Raw genomic sequence first — 23,465 nt, forward strand, 5'->3', positions numbered from 1 at the left:
CTTTCGAGATGCACTTTTTGCCAGTTTTGACGATAACTCGTCAGTTTTTCACTTAAATTGGTTCTAATTAATAAACCCATTCTATGCCACTTCAAATTATTTCTGGAGACTCGAGCTCTGAAACTTAAATTTGTCGTTTTCTTTAATATCAATACCTCTAACTACTCACTACAGCTTGCATGCCTTCGTTATATAAAGAGTGAATTTTTGTATCAATCATACTGTTTCAACTACTTATTATTACTCCATTTCCTTGACAATAGCCCGCTCGGATCATAAGCGCTCGGTCGCTAAACCCCGCTCCCCCCTTCTCTCTAGAACAGCATTTTCGGTGTCAGAATTAGATGTTGTTCTTTCACTGGGTTGTCCTGAGCAGCACTTATGATGGTCTGATCAACACTAGATTGACGGCGGATCGGTACGAACTGTGAACAAGGACCCAGTCTTAGTTTTGTGTCTACTACAGTATCTAGATTTAGAAAACCTGAAGCTTTCAAGAGCTACTTACTGAAGTCACCTGTCTTTAAACAGCTTTCCCAGACTGGTGTGCAGAGGTCATTAGTTAAACGTTTTCGTTCATACAAATACTGCCAACATGGTTGATAGCTTGTCACTTTCGGGCAATCGTCGTATTTCGGAGATTGAAAATCGTGTTTTGTTGCCACAGTTACGGTGCCACGCTTAACAATCGAGGCTAAATACAGGGGAAGAGACGGGGCGCTTATTTGGGACAGGGGTGGTTTATTCACGCGCTACTGATTTTGATACAAACATCTCAATGTCTAAAGTGAAATAGAGATATTTCTTTCGAAGGAATAGTCTCTCACATGAAAATAGCAGTCGAAATACTAATATCCCGAGCTTAATTTCTTGTGATGTGGGATCTGAGCTGTTCAGAAGGAACATGAATCACGGATGATTTCGATGTAGTCTGTACAAAGTGCTTACTGGAATGGGGGCCTTATGTAGACGCTTCTCAACAAAATTAAAAAGAAGGGTGTGTGTATTGGTAAGGGGACACTGGACAGAACGATTACGTACGGTATGGGCGAATCCTTGTTTCAGTACAATATTTGCCTCATCAGCTTAAGCAATTCAGTTTCCGATGGAGCTACAAATAAATTAGTTCTGAATATTGAAAGGTCATAGTACGATTAACTCTGCCAATTAATATGAGCCTGATGTACTGAATACTTTTTGTGCAACACGGGTTTAAAATCTTAAAATTTTACAAAGAATGTATGAGCTAGCTCATTATCGCTTTAGCCGCCCAGAAATTTTGCAGTTTTTGAAAGACAATATCTCCTTGAATATTACACCCAAAGACATGAAAATTTCACCACGTATAAGTTTCACTAGCTCTTTAGCTGCTTGAAGTCAATTCATATCTAACATGTTTCCTTCTGTACGCAAAGCCTTATGCAAATGAGCAAAAATATAAACAATGACGTCCACTGCCACTGCCAACGCCAATGCCACAGTCCTACCAGCCGCGGAAGGGCCCTGAACCGTACCAATCACCAATGTATGAAGGAAGGTTCTACATTAAAATGTGATGCAAGCAGACTTAAAATTCTTCATACAGCCTTGCCTCAACCCAAAATAGTTAATAGCCCCTTAAAATCCGTCTTTTAGATGGTCATGAACGGAGACTATACTTGACAGACTATTAAATCAGCATGGTTGCGTCGTCACGCGATGTTTCTTCCTCGGGTGTTGCGTGACGATCTAAAATAACGCCAGCTACCGTAGAGTTGGCCGTGTATTTTTTTTACAATAATATTGCAGCGATAGGCCTGCGCAAACTGCTTTCGTCTCCCTTTTTAGCGGCGTCGAAGAAAACCCTCTCCTCTTGCGGGATTTAAAGTCACAGCGGAAACCCGCGAGTAGGATATCATTCCCCAGGAAGCCCGGAAGTCCGGAGGCCCCGAAGCCCGGAAGCTTGAGTTCTCTGGTCATGACGAAACTTGTCCCGTGACTCGATCTTTCAAAAATCGAGACCTCAGTACGAGGGTTTAACATCAATATATCTTCTACAACTTTCGTTGTACGTTTTAATTTTCCCTCTGAGAACTCGAGCAGTAATCATGGCTTCTTCATCGATACTTTGCCTTTTAACAGCCATCTACATGAGCACATTTCCATCGCACTCACATGAAACGTCAAAAGCAACCATTGACGATCGTCTTGCCGTTCTTGAAAACATGCGAGCGCCAGTCGATTCTGTCTTTGCTTTCCACACAAACGAAGGGAAATTGCGATACAAGCAGGATTTGAAGGGAAAATGGTCGACTTGGTAAGTTCTTTAGTTAAAATAAACTTTGAGACGGCTTCACTTTGCTAGAACTCTTTACGTGATGCCCATTTCTATGTAGAAAATAATTATTCGTATGTACAGTTTGAAAATGACCTAAATATATCTATAAATATAACTATTTAATACCCAAAAACCGTTCAAGGCTGGTATGAAGTTAAGATGTTTGCTAAACATCTTGGGATGACATGCATATGGTGGGGGTGAAGGTGAGCGTGCGAGTGTGGCAGGGGTGTGGAGGGGGCTTCCCTTGCAGCTCACGAAGAATGTTTACCCGGGTAAACAATTTTGTGAGGACAAACCCTAGATGTAAGGGAGATGAGGGTAAGTGCTCAACTGTATGATGTGGAAAAATTGTTTGCGAGAGTATGAATGAAACTTCATTTTAATAACAAAGATTATTTTAACCACATTTCTTTTTTTCCTCATAATTCATTAAATTCAGGCAAGACATGGGCTCCCCAGAGGGAAAATCAATAATTTCAAACCCTGTCGCAGTACATGATGCCAACAATCAGACCATGGTATTTTGCTTGTGCAATGATGGACAAGTTTACTATCAACAACAAGATGCTGACAGATTAGTTGATTTTGGAAAATGGCTTACAATTGGTTCTAAAATTCCTTTTGAAGCAGGTGGGACTGACAGAAATATATTAGAACTTATTTCCTAAGAAAACCTCTACCTTAAAGTGCAAATTGATGATATTGCTATCAAAATAATGTTATAATGATATTAATTGGGTTTATGCAGGAGTTACGCTGAAAGGGAAAGACACATTGACAGTTTTGAATTATCAGAATAAGCCGACTGTCTTCTCGAGATCTGTCACAAAAGCTTCCCGTCTCTACTGGACACAGGAAGTGAATGGAAATTGGACAGCTTGGGGTCTGATTGGTGGGTCATCTGTGTCATTGAAGTCAGATGTTGCAGTGGCCTACAATGGATTCTCAAAGGTACACAAGTGAGAATCATTGCAAGATTAATATCTGTCCCAGAGCACATTAGGCTGGTGTGACCAATATTGCAATTGCAAGGTTAAAATGATTTTGTCATGCATGAGGACAATTAAATTATAGGTCAGTTTACAGGCCTATATTACAACATGTTAATTCATTAGACATTCTCTGATGTAGTTTGGCATCAGTTCTGAAGACCTGGAGACATATTAATTAAAGCAGCCCTTTAATGTTGTATTGATCAATGACGTAAAACTACCCACACAAAATGGGCACACTAGTACCACCATCTACCCACTTGCACCCCCCCCCCCCCACCCCATCCCCTGGTTTTTAATCATATTTGGATATTTTATAATTGTTTTTTACTCATTTGTTTTTTTCTGGCAATGGCATTTGTTTTTTATACCTATAGTATTTGGAAGCATTTGCTGTCATGGAAAACAACAAGATGTATCGAACATGGCAAACAGGTACTGACAATAATTAGTTATTAACTTTTAATGTCAATCAGTCAATCAATCAATTTGAACCAGTCAGTGGTATCCAAAAATCAGTCCCTCAACCTTGACTCTTACTCAGGTCAGTCAGGTACTTGGTCTGTCAGAGCAAGTCAGTCACTCAAGCATTAAAAAATAATAATAATGATAATAATAAAAGAAATCACTTTATTTAAGTTTCAAAGTGTTTAACACTGCTGTACTAATTGTGGACACTGAAATAAGCAAACAAATATTGTAAATTAAACAGAAACTTGTTAAAAATCCCAACTGGTAATTGGTTGTTTTGTTAGTGAATAAGTCAGTAGTAAATCAGTTTGTCTATACATACATGCTGTCATGCTGGCCTAATGTATTTGTGGACTAAATACATGTTAATTCAAATCAACCTGCAGTGTTGTAAAGATAAATAAACATATAAATACAATAAAAGTTCATTTCAATAATACAGTAATAATAATTAAAGTTCTCTTGAAATATAGATCCAACGAAATGGGCATCATGGGATGAAACAGGATATGGAGCCCCCGAGACCCAGCATGCCCCAGTAGTGCACCAGATGAGCCACAGCATCTTCAATGGTGTTCTCAATGTGTTTATTTATGGAGATGATAGCTACCTACACCATATATGGCAAACGACATGTGACAAAGTTCCAAACCCCTGGGGGTGGTGCACATGGAGTGTTTGGTACAAGATTGGTGACAAGATTCCAGCTGCACTTTCCTCCTTTAATCCTTTAAGTATCGGAGCTAATATACATCTTGGAATTGAGGTAACTAAAGCTGTCTGATTGTTAACTGCATGTACTTGGGAAAATCGTAGGCTCAAAAGGTGACATATATACCAACCAAGTTAATGGTCCATGTAGGTGTAAGGTACAGACCAAGTTTACTTCACTTGGATTCACTCATTTTAAGTGCAAGGTGGGCAAGCCATATAGTGACTTGAAAAACAATCCATATTGTACAGTACATACCATACCAGCAGAGTATTCCTGTTCCAGTAAAGGTGATTAACATGCATGATAACCTGAAGAGCAATAATTCAGATAATTGCTGTTCAAGTCATTATGCGCATTATCTACCTTAATTATTATGCACTGTTCTTCTGTATTCAATATTACTATGATTATAGGAACTACCATTCATGGACAAAAGTCTTGGGACAAATTTGCACTTTTGGTGGTTTTGCACACATGCCAGACAGGAATACAACCTTGCCCCCACTCTGCATACAATGTTGAAAATTTAAGTACTAGCAATTTCTCCTGATTTTAAACTTTGTATTGGCTGGGGAGGGGGAACAGCAACACACTTTTAAAAGGATAGCAGTGCATTTTTTACAAACTTTCTGGTAGTTGAAAAACACAGATAATTTGTTACACTACGCAAGTGTCCCAAGGACTTTTGTCTACAATTTTTTGCTGTTTAGTATTGTTTTCAATAAGTTTATTTCTTTAACCCATACAATGTTTTGTTTTTGTTTTTCATGATCTAAACAATCATTCAAAGGTCTTCACAATAGGAAAAGAGGGTGGCCTGTGGCACATGTGGGAGTTGGAACGTGGTGGCGTGTGGAACTCGTGGAAATATGTTGGGCATCCTGCATCAGCATTAGTCAGTCATCCCACCATCACGAATGACGATAAAGGATGGTGGGCTGCCTATGCTGTGAGTAAACTTTGTTCCTGTTAAGAAATACAACAGTATGTCACTATCGAATGAAGAAGTAAAATTGCGTGAAAATCTATGCAGTTCAGTAAAGTACTAAAGGAAAGTAGATCAAAAGTTTGACAAGAATGTCTCTTGCGTTTGCAGCTAAGTGCAGCTGATGAAGTTGAGATTGTTGAGCAGAACCGGTCCTTACTCCTCTCAGCAGCAAGTGTTCCATTTGGAAGTCCAGTCCAAGCCTCCTGGTCTGTGCCAGTTGACGAAGCTACTAACAAGGACTGGATAGGTGGGTGGGTTAACCTTTTTAGACCTTACTCAATGCTCTTCCTCTCTACCTGTCTCCATGTACCACAAGAAATACTTGATCACTAAAAATATGAAGTTAATGGTCTTAAATATTATCCTGAATTACTCTTGCCAGTTTTAAAAAATTTAATGCCGCTGATATCCCCTTCAATCTTACTTGGTCTTGAAAAGATCAAACTCATAAAAATGTCAATACACTGGCCGCATGCTTGAGCCTATCTTTCTCTTGTTTGTACAGTCTGATGCAGGAGTTCTGCGAGACACTTCTTGTGTGTATAACTATAATACTCTTACACTCTAGGCGTGTATCCATCTGGTGCTGATAACCAAATGTACGTGGACTACTACTATGTTGGAGGTGGGCAGAACCCACTCAAGGATGCAATACCTGAAGGCTCTCTGACTTTCAAGTCATACCTCCCTAATGGCAAATATGATTACCGTTACCTGTAAGTCATGAAAATAAGAATAAATTTAAAATTACGTGTAAATTAATCTCTAGTAAGGCCTTCCCTTCATATTCCTTTCTTCTTTCAACTCCCAAAGACTTTAAATTATTTCTCTACCTCTCTCCTCAAATATGAATTTATTTGTAATCATTTGTTTAACTTATTGATGTTCTTGTACATGTACACCTTTTTTTCATGTGCAGAAGCTGATTTAAGATTTACAGAAAGCCTGTTTTTCTTATGCCCGTCCCGTACCCTTATAAAATCCAATAACAAGTTTTCAAGTACAACACATTGTTGATGTGATATTTGTATATTGTCTGATATAGACTGTAGTTCAGAAGTACAAAAAACATGAACTATTGTCTATGTAACTTTGGTATCAATGTTACTTTCTGCCAGGGTAAATAAGAGATTCTTTGACGCTGTGAGTTCTTCCCTTTCTGTATTCAATGCCACAACAGACAAAGAATGGGTTCAGTTATACCGAGGGATAGCTGCAGGACTGGGTAAAGAGGGCTTCAATTTCGAGAAATGCGTTGAAGATGGCAACCACACAGTAGTATTGTTCAAGGAATCATTTGCCGCTTTCCAGAATAATGATGTTTTCAAAGGACTACACTTATTTGGTACAGCACTAATGGACATAGTGAAGGCATTTGAGGACTGTGGTGAGACTGATATTGCCAAAGCAATTGAGAAGCTGGCCATGGATTTTGTCAAATGTGTAGAAGGTAAAAAGCGAGTGTGTGCAGTTAAATGCAACAACAGAATAAGTTGATTTTTTTGCAGCTCAGCCTTAGGAAAAGGCATTCTCTGACCGACACCTTTTGAATGTTCCTATTTTAAAGCTCGCTCTATTCTAGGACTGCTATGTAAAACCTAATATATTTATTAATGGAACATTCACCAAGGTCAAACAAGTGAAAATTGAATTTGCATTAACATTTCGTCAAAGTATGTTGGCAATACATTCAAAGTTTCTCTTCCTTTGGTGTTCTTAGGGAACTGTGAGAATTTTGTTATTGATGTTGTGGATGAAATCCTCATCCTATTTGAGAATGTGATTGAGATTTATGGAGACATTCGAGGAGCAAGCAATTCATTCCAACTAGAGGCTTATGAACAAGGTAAAAGGACTGAAGTACAAAAAACAAGTATGTGTAACTGGCAATACAGTGTGGCTAGATCTGTAAATCATTGAATATGATTCATGTTACTGCATTACTAACTATTTACTGACCAGTAGTCTGTGGTATTCATGTATTCTCACATTCTGAACAAATAATGTAAAGTTAAAAATTCTTTTTAATGGTGAAAACCTAGTTGAAAAATTTTTATTTTTGTGTTGCATCAAGAACAACAGCTGAAAATGTTCTTCTCTGTCCTTATTTCTGGGAGCAATATTTAGCATTTTACCCACAGGAAACTGTCTTTCAAACGACAGCCCTTCTAAATCTCTCCTCCATCAGCTTATTCTCATTAAAAATAGGTTGATTTATAGCTAAGAATAGAGCTTATAGTCTGGGAAAGTACAATTCATGTCAAAGTTTACATAAAACTTGGGTTGTGATAAAGATGACAAGTTTGTGTCATAGATTGATTGGTAATAAGTTTACAAAGAATAGTACTATATCTTGATGGTGGTGATTTTTTCTCCTAGGTGGATACTGCATTGGACGTATTGTTGCCATGTGCATTTCTATTCCATCCTATTATTAACGAAGTCAATTTACCTGACAACCTTTAACATTTCCAAGGCCACTTGGCTTTGTTAGCTTTTGCAGATTATGGGGAAAAGATTTTATGGGACAAAATGTCAGTCAGTCAGATTTTATAAAAAGAATCAAAAGAAGGAATAAGTCCAATATTTCAAGAAAACTAAGGCAATGACCAAGGAGAACATTCATTTTGACAATATCAGTTTTGAATTGGGGACTGCAGGTGTTGAGGCTTCACACAATTATTCTAAAATTGAAGAAAGTTGTTATTTTATGTATCAAGTAAATATATTTGTTACAAACAAACACACAAATTGAAATAGAATCATTAATTAATTTTGATGTGGTGTTTCAAAGAAGTGTGATTATCATAGCAAAAGTAAGTAACGATAACAAAAAATAAAGCTGTGAGAGCAAATCAGAAATCTTTTTGGAAAGATGCATTCTGTACTTGTATATTGTATCAAATGATCGTCAAACAACGTTAAACTGAAGCAAGCACACGAGTAAAAAATGAAGCCAAAGACCATTCCTCATATAGATTAAGGTTAGTTAAGTCTGCATATAAGCCAAGTGGTCCATCAGGCCATAGCCTGCGAACGCAGACGTATTTCCGGCTGTCACTTAGTTCCACCGAAAAAAAACGTCTGCAAACCCGAGCCAGAAAACGATTTCTGTGACGTAGGAATTCTAAGCCAATCACAGTTTAGCTCAAATAACCCCAGAACTACTGCATGAGGTATTTGCTGTGAGGAGCACTCGAGTTTCATTCTATCATGGAATCTGATTGGCCAAGGAGGAACAAAAGTCATTACGTCACAGAAATCATTTCCTGGCTTGGATTCGCAGACATTCCTTTTTCCGCAGAACCAAGTGACAGCTGGAAATACTCTGCGTTCACAGGCTAATCGGGCCAGAGCTTAGAACAAAACACAATGTCCTTGGCCAGGGCTTGAACCCGGACCACCTGATCCAGAGACAAACGTACTAACCATGAGGTCACCACAATATATACTACTAAATGTGTACATTGTACACTACTGAAACAAACAAGACTGAAAATTAAAAGATGAGTCAGAAGGCAACTCTAATAACAACATTGAAGTTCTATTGTATTTGATCTGTTAACTTACATCACTCACAGATAATACGAAAACATAATATACAAACAAGCTCTTGTTCTGTGATACGTCTTTTGTCAAACTATTCTTTCCAATTCTTTAGCATACTCAAGCATATGTTGAATCATTTTGTAAGCAGGAATTTCTTGCTGTGTTTCTTTGTCTGTTTCTGGCTCAAAGTAGTAATATTTATCTTCCTTTAGAATCCATGCTCGCTGAATATAAAAGAAGGAACAGAACAGACAACAATAAATTTAAAGAACACATCTTGCAATAAGATCAAATGACATTGCTTGGATGCGATATTACTGTTGTTATTGTAGAAAGCTGCCCGGGGTGTTGCACAGAAGTCAGATTATTCATGATTGATTCAATACTTCTAACAATCACAACAGCACACAATGTTGTTAACTTCAAAGCTTACCTTCTCGGCAAAAGCTCTCATGTCTTTTTCACTCTCAAAGTACAGAATCCTGGAAGCCTCTGGAAGGGATATGCACTGATAGGCTTTTTCTGTACATGCTGCTATTTCATCCCTGAAAACATGTGTACATTGAACAGGAAATAAAGTTATTTAAAGCCCAAGACTAATAGATTGAGGGCTTAACCAGCAAAGGTCAGTTCTCAACCTAACCTTAAAAATATATTTCAAGATCAGGCAGACAGATAGATAGATAGACAGACAGACAGACAGACAGACAGACAGACAGACAGACAGATGAACAGACAGACATGTAGGTCTACGCAATGCTGAATCATTTTATCAGCATATCACAAGTACAAACTACTAAAAAGAACCATGTTCCACTAAATAATATTTCTGTAGCAAGTTCCTATGTGTTTAACTGTCTTTTAGCATTAGAATGACATCTGCCTTGCATTACAAACCTACCTAGACAGTGGGTAGATGCCCTGTGCCCCCAAATTAAACTTGTACTACTGACTTCTCTGAAAGCTCTAACAATTAAAATAACATTGGAGTCTTTACTTTTGATTACCTTAGAGTATCTAAGAGAATGTTCATGAAGAAGTGATAGTTATCAGCTGGTACATTTCCTCTTGCAAGGAAAACCTACAAAAAGGAAATCACAATTAATTTACTACAAGATCATTAACAAGTAATTTAACAATATTTTATAATGTAACCTGAACTGTAGTAAAGACAATTGATGGCAACCTATGACCTTACAATATCAAATGAATATAATAATTACTGTCAAGCAGTCAAGGCATCAGGAACAACCTAAGTCACTCTATGAAATTACAGCTGCAATCAGTACAGAGAATCAATCATTTTAATATAGGGCTAAAAGTGAAAAGAAAGCCCTATGTTATCAAGAGAGTTCAAGAGCCGACTGAATGGGTATCACAAATGTCCTCTTTAACTCAAAATGTCACAAATGTCCTCTTTAACAAATGTCCTCTTTAAATGTCGTCTTTAACACCAATACTAAGGAGCTTACATTGGTTGCCAGTTCATTTTAGGGTTATTTTCAAAATATTGTTGTTAACTTACAAAGCTCTGAATGGACTGGCCCCTGATTACATTAGAGACCTGCTGCGATTTAACATTTCTGGTCGCACACTAAGATCTTCAAACAACAGGTTGCTTGATGAGCCTAGAGCAAATCTTAAAACGCATGGTGAAAGGGCTTTTTCTGTGGTGGCACCAAGGCTCTGGAATAAACTACCCCTCCAGATCAGACTTTCATCATCAGAGGCAGTTTTTAAGGCTACTCTTAAGACTTATCTTTTTAAGCGTGCATTTGATTTGTAGTTTTTACTTTTTATTTGTAGCCTAATTGTATTATATAGTGTATTTAATTCTTAGGATTTTAACTTTTAGGATTTAGGATTTTAGGTTTTTAAAGGATTAGGATTTTAATTTTAGGATTTTAAACTTAGGATTTTAATTTTAAAGTATTGTAAAGCGTCATGGACAATTAGTGGAAAATGGCGCTATATAAATGTATATTTATTTATTTATTTCATTCATTTATTTATTTATTTATTTATTTATTTATTTATTTATTTATTTATTTATTTATTTATTTATTTATTTATTTATTTATTTATTTATTTATTTTAACCCATTGACTCCCAGAGCTTTCTGCCAAAAATGCACTTTTTGGACATTTTGGAGATTTTCAGGCCGGATATGGGCCAAATTAGCTTTTGTGTTTTTTTAAAATTCTTTTTTTGTCTTTCCTTTTTCTCCTTTCTTATCTTTTTGCTGCAGTGATTGAACTTCTACTGGGCTTGCTTATCGTTCAAAAAATTCTGAGAAAGCATGATTCATCGAGACGGGCAATTTTCACCATGGAGCAGCCACGTGTATTCGCAAGAAATTTTGCTCTGAGTTTTTTGCTCAAATTTCTGAGCATTTTCACGCATATTTCAGGCTCCATTGAGCCGATCACTCTGATCTGGGTATCATTGAATAGATCTTTTCCCCTTGCAGAAGTTGAGTATAGATGATGCCAATTTTGGTCAATGTCAGAAGTGGAACAAAGGCTGAGGCTCGTCACCGCTGGTTACGGGTGGCACGGAAGACAATGGGTTAACAATAATGATTATACAATGTATAGTCTGGTCACTATGTGCCACTGATTATATTCTTGACACTTTGTGCCACAACTGCCGCACTAGTTATTAAAACTAGTATTACAGTTTGTCGCACAAAGTAACTAGAAGTATTGAGCACTAGTTGCCTTCATGGCAAGATACTACATGACACGTAACCTCCAGTATTTTCATTTTGCTGCCCATCTCCATTTATATGCAATTATCCCTGCATGTAGGGAGGCATGCAGCACAGTGAACCAGCTGCTTAACACCGAACTGATAAAAGGATCAGTTTACACCACTATAAGAACACTGATTTTAGTACTATTTAATAATAATGATTATAATAATTATTGGTATATTCTAGATACTTTGTGCCACGAATGCATCACTAGTTATTTAAACTAGTCTCACAGTTCGTTGCACAAAGTAACTAGAAGTATTGAGCACTAGTTGCCTTCATGGCAAGATACTTCATGACAGGTAAACTTCAGCACGTTTATTTTGCTGAGCATCTCATTTATATACAATTAACTCTGTGTGTAGGGACGCATGCGGCACAATGAACCACCTGCTTAAAACTGAAACTGAACACTGATTTTGGGACCAGTTAATAATGATTATAATTATATTCTAGACACTTTGTGCTACAACTACTTCACTAGTTATTAAAGCTAGTAATGCAGTTTGTAGCACAAAGTAACTAGAAGTATTGAGCACTAGTAGCCTTCTTGGCAAGATACTACTTGACAGGTAACCTACAGTATTTTTATTTTGCTGCACATCTCCATTTATATGCAATTAACCCTGCATGTAGAGAGGCATGCAGCACAATGAAGCAGCTGCTTAAAACTGGAACTGATAAAAGGATCCGTTTACACCACTATTAATTTTAATGACAACTGTATTGTGTAGCGAGTAAATGAAACTGAACAAACTAACACGTGGAGATGGACAAACCAAAAGCTAATTGCATTGGCAAAATCAACCAATCAGAACAGCTTATTGAACAGCATACAATATCATATATTATTCTAACAAGAACATGGACAAGTCTATTCAAAGTCCTGTGCACAGACCATGAGACCCCAAAACTCCCAGTTTTACATATTATTGTGTAATCATTAACACTGAATTCACAAATATTAAAAAGAATTGTACTGTACATGTATTTATAGGTAAATTAGTATAGGTAATCATACGGTTTCGAGTTCAATTTGGAATAATATTAATTTGCACGAGTGAGTTTTTCAAAAAGCTGAAATTGCACGAGCCGCTTCAGTGAGTGCAATTTCAGCTTTTTGAAAAACTCGCAAGTGCAAATTAATTCCAAATTGAATGAGAAAAACCGTATGATTACTTATTAATAATATATAAACATGAACAAATTCACGTGGAGGAAGTGCTGGGAGATCTTTCTTGAAACCATTTTTCACATTCAAAGTTTCCGTGCAAAATCTTTGTCATCGTTTTACATGATATCATTGGCTCAGAAAATTTCCCATTATCTTTCAGCCAAATCATAATCCAGAATTTCGATGTGTAATTTGCACTGATGTTACACTTTTTGCACCGGTGTTACACTTTTCGCACTGGTGTTACACTTGAACTGCACTGCTCTCAGCCAATCAGAATCGAGTAATTTTTTCATGCATATTATTATTGGATAAACACTACATCTCCTTTACCTTGTTGTAGTTGCCCTCCATAAGATACTACACAAAAAGAAAAATCATTTTACAAAAAATTAATGTTCAAATAATTAGCAAATTCACAAGTGTGTGGCAATGGGAAATGTGTATTTTGTAACTTAAGCAATCTAGTTACCCTTAGGACAATAAATTATTATCATCACATACATCTGTTTTCAGTGTTATGTGCACAGGCGACGTCTTTTGACATGCTATGTAACCTGGCCTACATCAAAAATGTAAACACAACAGAGTTCTTTACAGTCAAACTCAAATTTTAGTGATGAAAGACCGATTTATTTGACATAAAACTAATGCAATGAGTATCAAAAAGTTATTCTGTGAGAGATAAATCGACCGTTTTGAATGTTTACACCTTGCAAAATTAATATTAAAAGCAGTGGTGACCCAGTTCTAGTGGTAGTCACTATTGAGAGCCGATTGACTACATTAAAATCGTTTGAATTGGGAATTGGGAAACATGCAAAGTCCACAATCTTCTTCAGCCATTACAGGTCAATTATCATTTATTTGTCATCTTGTCTGCTGGAAAAATTGCCAGTTTCACAGTTAAATGGTCTTTCAGCCATTTACATAACATGTCAAAAGATGGCATGTCAAAAGATCGTCAAAAGCACGTAACACTGAAAGCAGGTGTACATTGAACCCCACAACAAATTATGAAATTCACAATACTATTATTAGTAAACCAATGGTTCCCCATTTGTGCTGACAACATGATCTGCACACAGTACAATGTACATGATTGATACCTGTTCAAGGGAGACAGAATGCTTTATATAAACATTGTTCTGTAGTTCTTTAGCCGGTAACAGCTCCAGTTCCTGTGAAACAAAAGCAGCAGATTCAAGTGTTTGATGAAGGTATTGGTCTTACTATAAGAAGTATGATTTTTGGAATAGCATTTCCGAGTGGTTAGGGTGCGGCATTTGAAATCCAGAGGTTGCGGGTTCAAGTCTCGCTCTGACCACTTAGCTGGAGTTGTTTCTCAGTAGACCTTAGTTCAAATCCTTGGCCACACTTGTAAATAGCCAACTGGTCTGCCTCCTGCCAGTTGTGATTGTTAAGCCTACTATGTTTAGTTGATAGGTCTGTTTCCTTCAGTTTATGTGGCATGCCGGTGAACTAGCTAGGTGTGTAGCTTCAGCTGTATATGTAAGCGCACTGACCATTATGCACAACATTTAAACATTTTGAACATTTAATAATTAACCTGATACCCATGCAGTGTACATGCAAATCAGGCAGAATCATTAAGTTCAGTTTGCTCACTCTCATAAACAATGAACATTCTGACTTAGAGGACTGGGAAATTTGACCGGTTGTAAGGATGATTTTGCCCACCTGGTTGGACCATCTACTGGAAAATTTTTCTCATAAAGAAGTTCAGTTCAAATAGTTTTGCCTGCCTGTGAAAGCCAGTTACCCTCCTGCTGAAAACTTTAATGAAACCCCTGCATTCTTACTCACTGTGTGGAATTCTGCAAGTCGATTCTGTGCAAGAAGAGACAATAAATTCAGACCCAAAAGCTGGAACATGTATGCAGATTCCTCCAGGGTACCCCTTAGGAAAAAAGTGAGCACTGATAAGAATAAATTATAATACATTTTATTTTCAACAATACTCAGCTGTACTCAACAGGGGACATAATGATCTCAAGCAATTTCCATCTAACATGACTTCTAGGATGAAATATAGAATTAAAATGTGTAAAATAAAGATAAATACAAACTATTTTTATAACAAGATGAATGTGATCAGTCTGAGCACAGTGTACACTCTTACAAAACAGTGACCACAATGGAACTCAGCAATAAAAAGTTGGTCTTTGTGATAACAGTTAAGCCTGCACAGTCTTGGGGCACCCTGCTAAAAACATGCTGTTATTGAGACACTGCCACTTTACAGTGACCACAGCAAATACAACATTTTAAGCCAACTTCACCATTAGGATCACCTAATGTTAATACCGCCAGATTTTCACAGCCTCTTGACAGCCTCCACTCTACTTTTGCTTATATGCTCTTCCCTGCTAATCATTAACTTAACTATTTATTTAAAATACAAAACTGCATGTCCTGTCTTCTCTTACTTGTAATCTAAGTAATATGGTTTCAGCTGTGCCATATATCTCTCAAATGATGGGATATCCTTCTTTAATATACTCCACTGGACACCAATTTCTAATGCATCCCCTAAAAGTGTCACAGAAATATTTCAATTTGTTACTGTTAATCAATAGCTTCTGTAAAAGGACACATTCACAGATAAGAGCTTGTCAAATAATCTTGAAACTTACTTGCCAACAATAACTCTTGTGGGCTTGGCTTGCATGATGAAGTAGGTAAGAATGAGAACTGAATCAAAGCCATCTAAAAGCAAAAACAAAAAGATGTGTTAAGCCTTGAGCCACTACTTAAACTGACAATTTTCCTTCATGTAGTCCTAATCTGAAATGTAGAATTATATTTTAATTAATTTTTTCCACAATAAAAATTTAGTCGCTCTCGAAACAGTCTTAGGCCCAGTTCCGACGTCGTGCTTCTGTCGTGCCGAACTAAACTGAAATTAGGTTTGACTGTAGCACGGCAGGAAAACAACTCTGATTCAGACGTCATGCCAGAGTCAAACCAAATTCAGGATGTACCGTGATGCCTCATAACAATTCTCTCCAAACTCCTCGTGGGAACGCAATCTCTCAAAATTCATTAATATAATTTATGAATTTTGCTTAGCGCAGCAGAAGCACGACGTTTGAATCACTGCCATGTCAGAGTCGTGTAGCATGGCAGAGCTTGTCCAAATTAATTGCTTGCCGAACTTAATTCACAAGTTTGATTTAGACGCCATGCTTTCACCGTGCTTTTGTCGAACTTAATTCCTGAATTTAGTTCGGCACGGCAAAAGCATGACGTCTGAACTGGGCCCTAATTTTAAACCAATTCCTTGATCTATAAATTAAAGCCCTGAACCGATTTACAAGCCAGCCTTGACTGTCACATATACAATTCTACATGTACAGCTGGGAAAAGCTGGTAATATTGTAATGTAAGTTCCCGGAGTAAGTCAGTTTGAAATTCAAAACAAATTGAAGTATATTTACTACAACCAACCCTAGCAGGTTATGATTTGTATAGCAGCCCCCCTGTTTTGGAAGAAAGAGTCTTTACCTTAAATTAATTATTCTAACACTTGAATTGAGTTCGAGGCCACACATTTCAACATTTGGAACTTTTCGTTTATAAGTTCTAGTTCCGTCAAAAGGTGGAGACTAAAGTAAAAAAATACCTTCATTCCAGAAAGAAGCTTTCCAACTTTTTCGAGGTCAACAGGTTTTCTATTCCACTCCTTTATCAGAGTTTGATAAAGAGAAACAACTTCTTTCAACCCACCTTGTGAAGCCATCTTGGATTTTTTGCCGAGTCACAGAGAAACAGTCATAATGCTCAGCGGTAACTGTTGTAATTTATGTGTCGAATGCATTTTCCGAGGAAGACTGGATTCTGACATAAAACGCCTGACAGCTTTTAGCAAACTTAGTTGCGTTCAGAGAAGCGTTCTAGCGGCAAGGTTAAAATAGCCTCTTTTACCTGTTAAAAAGCCTTTTCTGTATCATTTCAATATGGAAAGTGATATCCAGGATGCCTTAGAAGATCTTGGGTGAGTTATGAGTTAGTTTTCAGTATTGCTTGGTACCAAACACTGTTTTTTCATAAGAGCTTCGATCTAATATTTTCGACCAGCAGGCGGCCGAACGCTAAGGTCTCTCTTTTGCCATTAAGGAGTTCCAAAGTTACCATTTGCAGTCGTTTAATATTTTGGTAGTTCTGTTATAACTTCCAATGACCTTGAACTAAAAAATACAGTCAACCGTCTTCGGTTGTATCGTACAACCGAAGATGTTCTACAATGATCATGAAGCATGCAAGATACATGTTCCTAAAAGCATTAATTTGTTTAATAATTGCGCTGTATAGACCTAAGTCTTGCATTTTACCGGAGTTCAAACTGTTTTTTAAAAAAGACTGTCAAAATATACTAACTTGCTCAAGTGACTCCCAGTTCAAAGTGTGTTCTTAATTCTCAGCCTCAACCTTCTTATAAAAAGGTTCTTGCAGGAAAAAAGAGTGGAACATATACCTAATTTCATTTGGATTAATATGCATAAAGTTGATAATTATTACACAAATCAAATAATTTTTTTGTCAATTTCAAAATCTGTAACTAGCTAGTTTTCATGAATATTTTGACATTTTTTTTTTATAGATTTGATGGTGCACTTTTAGAGGAGGGTGCACTGTCAGTTGCTGTACAGGGAGAAAACCCCACACCAGATTTTATGGCCTTGTGTGTCTGGCTGTCAGAAAACTTGAAGTCCCTTTGCAGTATACAAGAACATGTTACAGGTAATAAATTACAAATTTTTAATGTGTACAGAACTGATAAAGTTAGTATTAAATAAATTATAATTACCGGTAAAAGTGTCAAATTTTTGCACATTATGTAAAGCTAAAAGTGATTCAATTTTATGCAATTTTAAATAGAAAAAGAGGATGAAGAAACATTTAGAATGGAAATGAGTGCATTGTTGAATGAACTGGGTGAGTAAGATTGATTGGCATCAGTTTTAAGCATTCGTTTGAGGGTGGCCTTACTAATTAAGTTTTTTCCTACAACAGGTTGTCCTCATTCCCAACTTTTGGGAGTAAACAGCCTTGTGTCTCCATCAAACAGGCTGCTTTTGTTAGGTATCTATAATCATTTGATAAAATTATCTCTTACCTTAATAGTATTTACTTGATCTTGGAAGGTTCAGTGACCTAATGGCTAAATAGTGTAGCAGACTTCAGATCAAGCAGCTAGCATTTATGCAGGGTCACTGTGTTTTGATCTCGGGCAGGAAACTTACCAGGGTTCGTAATGGTCCTGGAATTTTATTGTGACATTTTCCAGGACTGGAAAGTCCTGGGAAAAGGCTGCTGGTCCTGGAAAGTTCTGGAAATCTGTTAAACGCAAGTGAAAAATATGAAATGTATGACAGACAGTAAGGAGAATCGACATTAAGATCTTGGGAGTGAAAGGGTTACTGTGAATTTTAGAGTCCTGGAAAAATCAACCTGAGTCCTGGAAAAGTCCTGGAAATATGTTCCTAAAAAAAGGGTATGAACCCTGACTTACTGCATGTCACTGAACAGTACCTCTCTTTAGCTAGGAGCATACATGTACAAGAAACTTGTATAAACAGAAACTGGTGAACAGTTAGCCAGGGCAACCAGGAGAGAAAAGTAATGAGCTATTCCTTGTCACTTCATGCTCAGAAACCTGAATAGGCTCTGAAAGAGTAAGCGGCAAGCCAGTCATTTGTATTAAGTGCCACATTTCCCATCTTATCTAACATAGCATTTCAATGGACTTTTTTCTTTTATCTTCAATGTTAATTAAGTTGATCAATTTAATGTTAATTGTGTCAGCTATTAAAGTGTTTTTTTTTTTTTTTTTTAATGTTGTTTTATGAAATGGCATCCTATCTTTTCATTCTTGTCAGACTATCTGTCATCAGAACTTCAAGCAATACGCATGACTGGAGGGGACGAAGATAAAATGGAGATTGATGAAGAAGTATATTTCTAAGTGGCATTTTCAGTCACTGATAATTTTTTACTGATTATAAAAATTAATGAACATTAAGTAATTCATTTGTGAGACTACAGTCATGCACACAGATAATTTAGACACAGACTCTGTAAATTCTAGATTATAAATTATAGCTTATTGTTCACTGCTTTTAAAAATGTAGGTTTGATTTATTCACCTTTATGATTATCTTATGATTCAATTTTTCTTGACAGGCAGTAAATCCTGTCCTGCAACACTTAAAGGCTATTTTAGCTGCATTGAATTTACCGGAGCCCACTAAGGAATCAACTGTGTTTGAGTTGTTTTCTCAGATTGAGACAAAGGTAGGTACCATTGGGCTTAGTACAAGTATAAATGCAAGGATTAATAGAAATGTTTATTTGGAGTTAGTGTTGCTTAATATAATCTAACAATTAGCTGTAGATGACAGATCACTAACCTGCTGCTTTTATCTTATACCAAGTAAACTTTATTGCCTTTTTCCAGTATGGATTTTAAGTGCCCGTGAGCCAATGTAATACATTGTATACTAAGATATAACCAAGTGAAACACTGATAAAGGAAACACAGAATATAAGACAAAATAATGTAAAGTTTTCAAAATTTATAAATTATTTTGTTGTTGTTTCTTTGCAGGTGCGGCAACTTTTAAGTAAAGCTCCTAAAGATCATCTTGGCAATCCATTATTAAATAAAAGTTTAGGCCGCAAGCAGTGGGTATGTTTTCATTTTCTCTTATATGTTCTTTTAACCTGACTGCTGAATTTAGGAAACCAAAAGTCTTTTTGTTCAATGTACAATGTATATAATTTATTAACTTTTAGCTTTTGTTTTGTTTTGTTTTTTTTTTTCAGAGCAAAGTGGAAGAAATAAACTCACAGCTCAACCAGGAGTATACACTACGACGCTCAATGTTATTGAAGAGATTAGACGTGACGGTTCAATCCTTTGGCTGGTCTGATAGAGCCAAGGTTGGAAGTTAATAACGTTACATCATCATCATTATCATTATCATCTATTATCATTGTCATATATTTTTTACTGTCTCTTTTCTCTACGAAATGTGCCTCCCCTTACTATGTTTAATTTGAGTGGTCATTGAAATCTGATTTTTTAAATGATCTCAAACTTGCTATCACTGATAATGGTTATCATTTTAAATTACATGCCTTTTTATGTCTCATGTTAATTTTAGTGATGATTTTTACTCCAGGTTAAGAAAGATGAGATATCCACAGTTTATTACCCTCTGAGAAAATCTCTGTCAGCTGCAGCACCAGTTAGCATTACAGATATCATTGCAGCAAGATCAGGCAAGAACTGGGTTTCTTATAAATATTTCAAGAAACTATGAATTTCATTTCACTGGGGTCAGTAAGACTGGCTACAAATGGCATCTTGATTAAATTCAAACCAGTTTTGAATCTCGTGATTATTCAAAGTAATTGCTCGCTACTTTGGCAAGAATGATATTATTAAAATTTTTCAATTTTTGGAACCTCCTGATTTTCAAACTAATATCTGTTCAACCAGGATGCTTAGAAAAAACTGGATTCCATTTTACCTACTAAAGACAGCAAGGTCTTTCGTGAATGTTGATTGCAGACAAATTTGTCTGGAGTTACATGTAATTAATATAAATACATGTGTAACATGGCCATGGAAATATTTTATTTAATAATAATTATAATTACAATATTTATGATGTCCAGAGTAGAGACTCATGGTCAATTAAAAATAAATTGCAACACAAATTTTTTATCTTCATATCACTTCCAGAATTGCCCGCTGATTTTTTTTTTTCTTCTCGTAGATTTATTAAGGTTGATAAGAACAAGCAGTGGAGAAATCAGAGACAAAACACAATGTAAAATCAACAAGGTCATGATGGGCAAGGTAACAACTACTATTAATAAAAAACACAATTCCCAAATTGTGCTTAAATCACAAATAGTGTTAGTGGCTTTGTAGTTAAATGTGTGACACAGATGTAACAACACTCCAAAATAAATAGGTCTTATCTTACCATTAATATGGCCATCTCATTATCACGGCCACTCTATTCTGGCCTGAAAAAAGGCTCAGTCAGTCATTTTCTTATTTAAAGAACAACTTTATTACGGCCACCCATTAATATGGCCAGATAACAAGTGACTAAATTTCAATTAAAACAAGAATTGCTCGGCAGGACTTAAACAGTATAATATACACCAGCAGCTTTCAATAACTTTCAATATTTGTTTTCTTTTGTGTGTGTGTTTGTGTAAGGTACCTGATCGAGGAGGGAGGACATCAAATGTAGCACCACCAGTAGAAATGCCGTCATTTAAAAAGAGAACAGAGGCACCCAGGGACCAAAGGCCACAAAGTAAACCATAATAGATAAATATTTTATTATTATCAGTTTCATTTATACTCATTTCAAGTTTACATGATTATACAGGAATTAATAATTACTACAAACGCTTCTTTTAGGAAAGCTGTCAGTAAAACATTTAAGAACTGGCAATGGGAAATTTTCTCCTTGCATTTTTTAGCATCCTTTCTTTTCAAATTTTTGCATGGTTTTGCTAGCAACTTGCAAAGTCAGGAAATAAACAAGCAGGTCAAGTTATCTTTTCAGACTATCATGTTTTATTGAGAAGTGTTTTTATCTGTGACAGGTGGTCGTGGAGGCAAAGGAGGAAAAGTTCAACGGGGTGAGTATCGTTGACTTGCAATCATGACATATTATTTTCAGTCATTTTGCTATTTTGGCTTTGAAAAAATGTAACACAACATGGTTGTTTCAGGTTGGTTTGATGGTGGAGGACAAGGTGGAAAGGGTGGCCAGGGAGGTGGATGGAGTGAAGGAAGGGGTGGTGGGCGAGGTCGAGGCCAGAGAGGAAATCCTTTTGGAGGGGCTTACTATCAGAGAACCAATCAATACTACAGCTAAAATCCTGTTATCAATTATATGCATTTTAAGCTGTAGAGCTTTCCATGATTCCAAGACATGCAATTCAATAGTCAGAATACAACCTGCAAAGCAGGAGAAAGAGAAATAAAATTGCTTCTACTTAAATTCAGTGTCAATGACCAGTGTTCCTTGAGTAAGAATTGTTTTAATACTTGTTACATAACTTGGGAACACAAATGTTCTATATCTGAATGTTGATTTTAAAAAATTGGTTTTCCACCAGATCCCTTAGACACTCCCACCTTCTGTGGTTGCTTACTCGAACCCCCTCCCGATAAATCCAAGATCCACTGAATTCAATGTGAGAATAGCTATTTATATTTAATAATAGAACTGAGTTGAGTCTTGTCTGGTCAGTAATCACAGGTGATTAATAATAATATAATCATTGTCACGCAAAAGTCAGATGACTGCAAAACGGAAGTCTGATTTTCATCACTGCCCAGGGTCCTGACCACACTTATGCTGTTTTGTTTGAAAATGCGTAAAACAAAAATGCATACTTTCTGAATGCATATTTGCCTATTGTCCACACTAAAAAACGCTGCTGAAAACAGAGGCTTTTGAAAATGGTGACGAACAAAGTGTCAAATACTGAGAGAGTTTTATTGTGGATGGTAGTTGAAATTGTATCAAAAAGTATTGCATTTTCGAATGAAAACAAATTAGTGGGAGGTCTAAGATTACAGGCAATTTGACAAGAGGTAAATCATGACTTATTAGTCTAAGTCAAAACAGGCCCAACAATGTAAAGTGAAATTTAATAATTTTGTACTGTTTTTTCTTTGTCACAGATTAAAATCAAGGAATTATTGAAAAATAATGTATTGAATACCTACCAAATAATCCAATAAATTAACAACATATTGAAAAATAAAAACATTTTATATATCAAAAGTGAGTGTATGAAATAAATTAATTTTCTTATTTAAAAATAAGTACTATAAAATAAATTTATAATATTTTTACAAGACTTTTTTGCATTTAGAAAATAAATCTACTAAGTATGTCTTAAATATCAGATCACTGAGACAGAGTTACAAACATGAGCCAAATATTGATTGACAAAGCTACATCAACGTACATAATATACAGCTTGCCATTATACAGTACAGCTGTTTTGACAAAGGTACAAAGGTGTTGAAGCCTGTGTGGCAGTGTCAGTTGGTATAGGTAGTGATAGTTTGGTGTTGTTTGATTGAGGTTTACAGTGCCTCGGTAAGAATAAGCTCGATTACCAGCTGCTGTTTGGGAAAGGAGCCGGAAATCAGGCATATGGTGAGAAGGACGGACAAAGCATGAAGTACACATGCTTAATTGAGCTGTTTCCTTCAATGACATTGTAATACCTTTTGCTTGAATCAAGCAACCATAAACCAGCATTACTCAAAATACCTTTGAACATTGCTGCATTTTTTTTTTTGTTTTTTTTTTTTACAGTTTAGCCAGACATTTCTTGAAACAGCTGAATACACAAACATTTGGGTCAAATTTAACATTGTATTATCTCCTACTTCCTCACCATTGAAAACTCTTCTTGCAGCCAA

General features: G+C 36.3%; 3 protein-coding genes and 1 pseudogene across 5 annotated transcripts in view; 2 read left to right on the forward strand and 2 right to left on the reverse strand.

Annotated features, from left to right (window-relative positions):
- The window catches only part of LOC145483960 (brevican core protein-like), a 174,000-nt pseudogene that overhangs the window by 109,370 nt on the left and 41,165 nt on the right, over positions 1-23,465 (reverse strand). The gene's annotated exons all lie outside the window — the stretch shown is intronic.
- Positions 1,773-8,897, forward strand: LOC145483950 (uncharacterized). Of its 2 annotated transcripts, XM_081462530.1 has the most exons (11): positions 1,773-2,296; positions 2,760-2,950; positions 3,069-3,271; positions 3,690-3,747; positions 4,257-4,549; positions 5,289-5,447; positions 5,595-5,733; positions 6,055-6,202; positions 6,605-6,936; positions 7,207-7,332; positions 7,866-8,897. In XM_081462530.1, the coding sequence occupies exons 1-11, from the start codon at positions 2,088-2,090 to the stop codon at positions 7,922-7,924; spliced, it is 1,917 nt and encodes a 638-aa protein (XP_081318656.1). In that variant the 5' UTR covers positions 1,773-2,087; the 3' UTR covers positions 7,925-8,897. The 2 variants fall into 2 exon arrangements, with proteins under 2 accessions (XP_081318656.1, XP_081318655.1); XM_081462529.1 differs by lacking the exon at positions 7,866-8,897 and having other exon boundaries at positions 7,207-7,668.
- LOC145483952 (26S proteasome non-ATPase regulatory subunit 8-like) lies at positions 9,012-16,820 on the reverse strand. Its single transcript, XM_081462532.1, has 9 exons — positions 16,611-16,820; positions 15,622-15,694; positions 15,415-15,517; positions 14,792-14,885; positions 14,074-14,145; positions 13,298-13,324; positions 10,043-10,116; positions 9,469-9,580; positions 9,012-9,259 (listed from the first exon to the last, which is right to left on the reverse strand). Exons 1-9 carry the CDS (start codon positions 16,725-16,727, stop codon positions 9,122-9,124), a joined length of 810 nt encoding a protein of 269 aa, XP_081318658.1. The 5' UTR covers positions 16,728-16,820; the 3' UTR covers positions 9,012-9,121.
- Positions 16,859-22,786, forward strand: LOC145483951 (protein FAM98A-like). Its single transcript, XM_081462531.1, has 13 exons — positions 16,859-16,982; positions 17,589-17,728; positions 17,867-17,923; positions 18,002-18,070; positions 18,868-18,941; positions 19,172-19,282; positions 19,596-19,676; positions 19,814-19,930; positions 20,173-20,272; positions 20,773-20,855; positions 21,228-21,327; positions 21,623-21,658; positions 21,752-22,786. Exons 1-13 carry the CDS (start codon positions 16,945-16,947, stop codon positions 21,895-21,897), a joined length of 1,152 nt encoding a protein of 383 aa, XP_081318657.1. The 5' UTR covers positions 16,859-16,944; the 3' UTR covers positions 21,898-22,786.

The sequence above is a fragment of the Orbicella franksi genome, chromosome 4 (genome assembly GCF_964199315.1).
Source record: "Orbicella franksi chromosome 4, jaOrbFran1.1, whole genome shotgun sequence".
Classification (NCBI taxonomy): domain Eukaryota; kingdom Metazoa; phylum Cnidaria; class Anthozoa; order Scleractinia; family Merulinidae; genus Orbicella; species Orbicella franksi.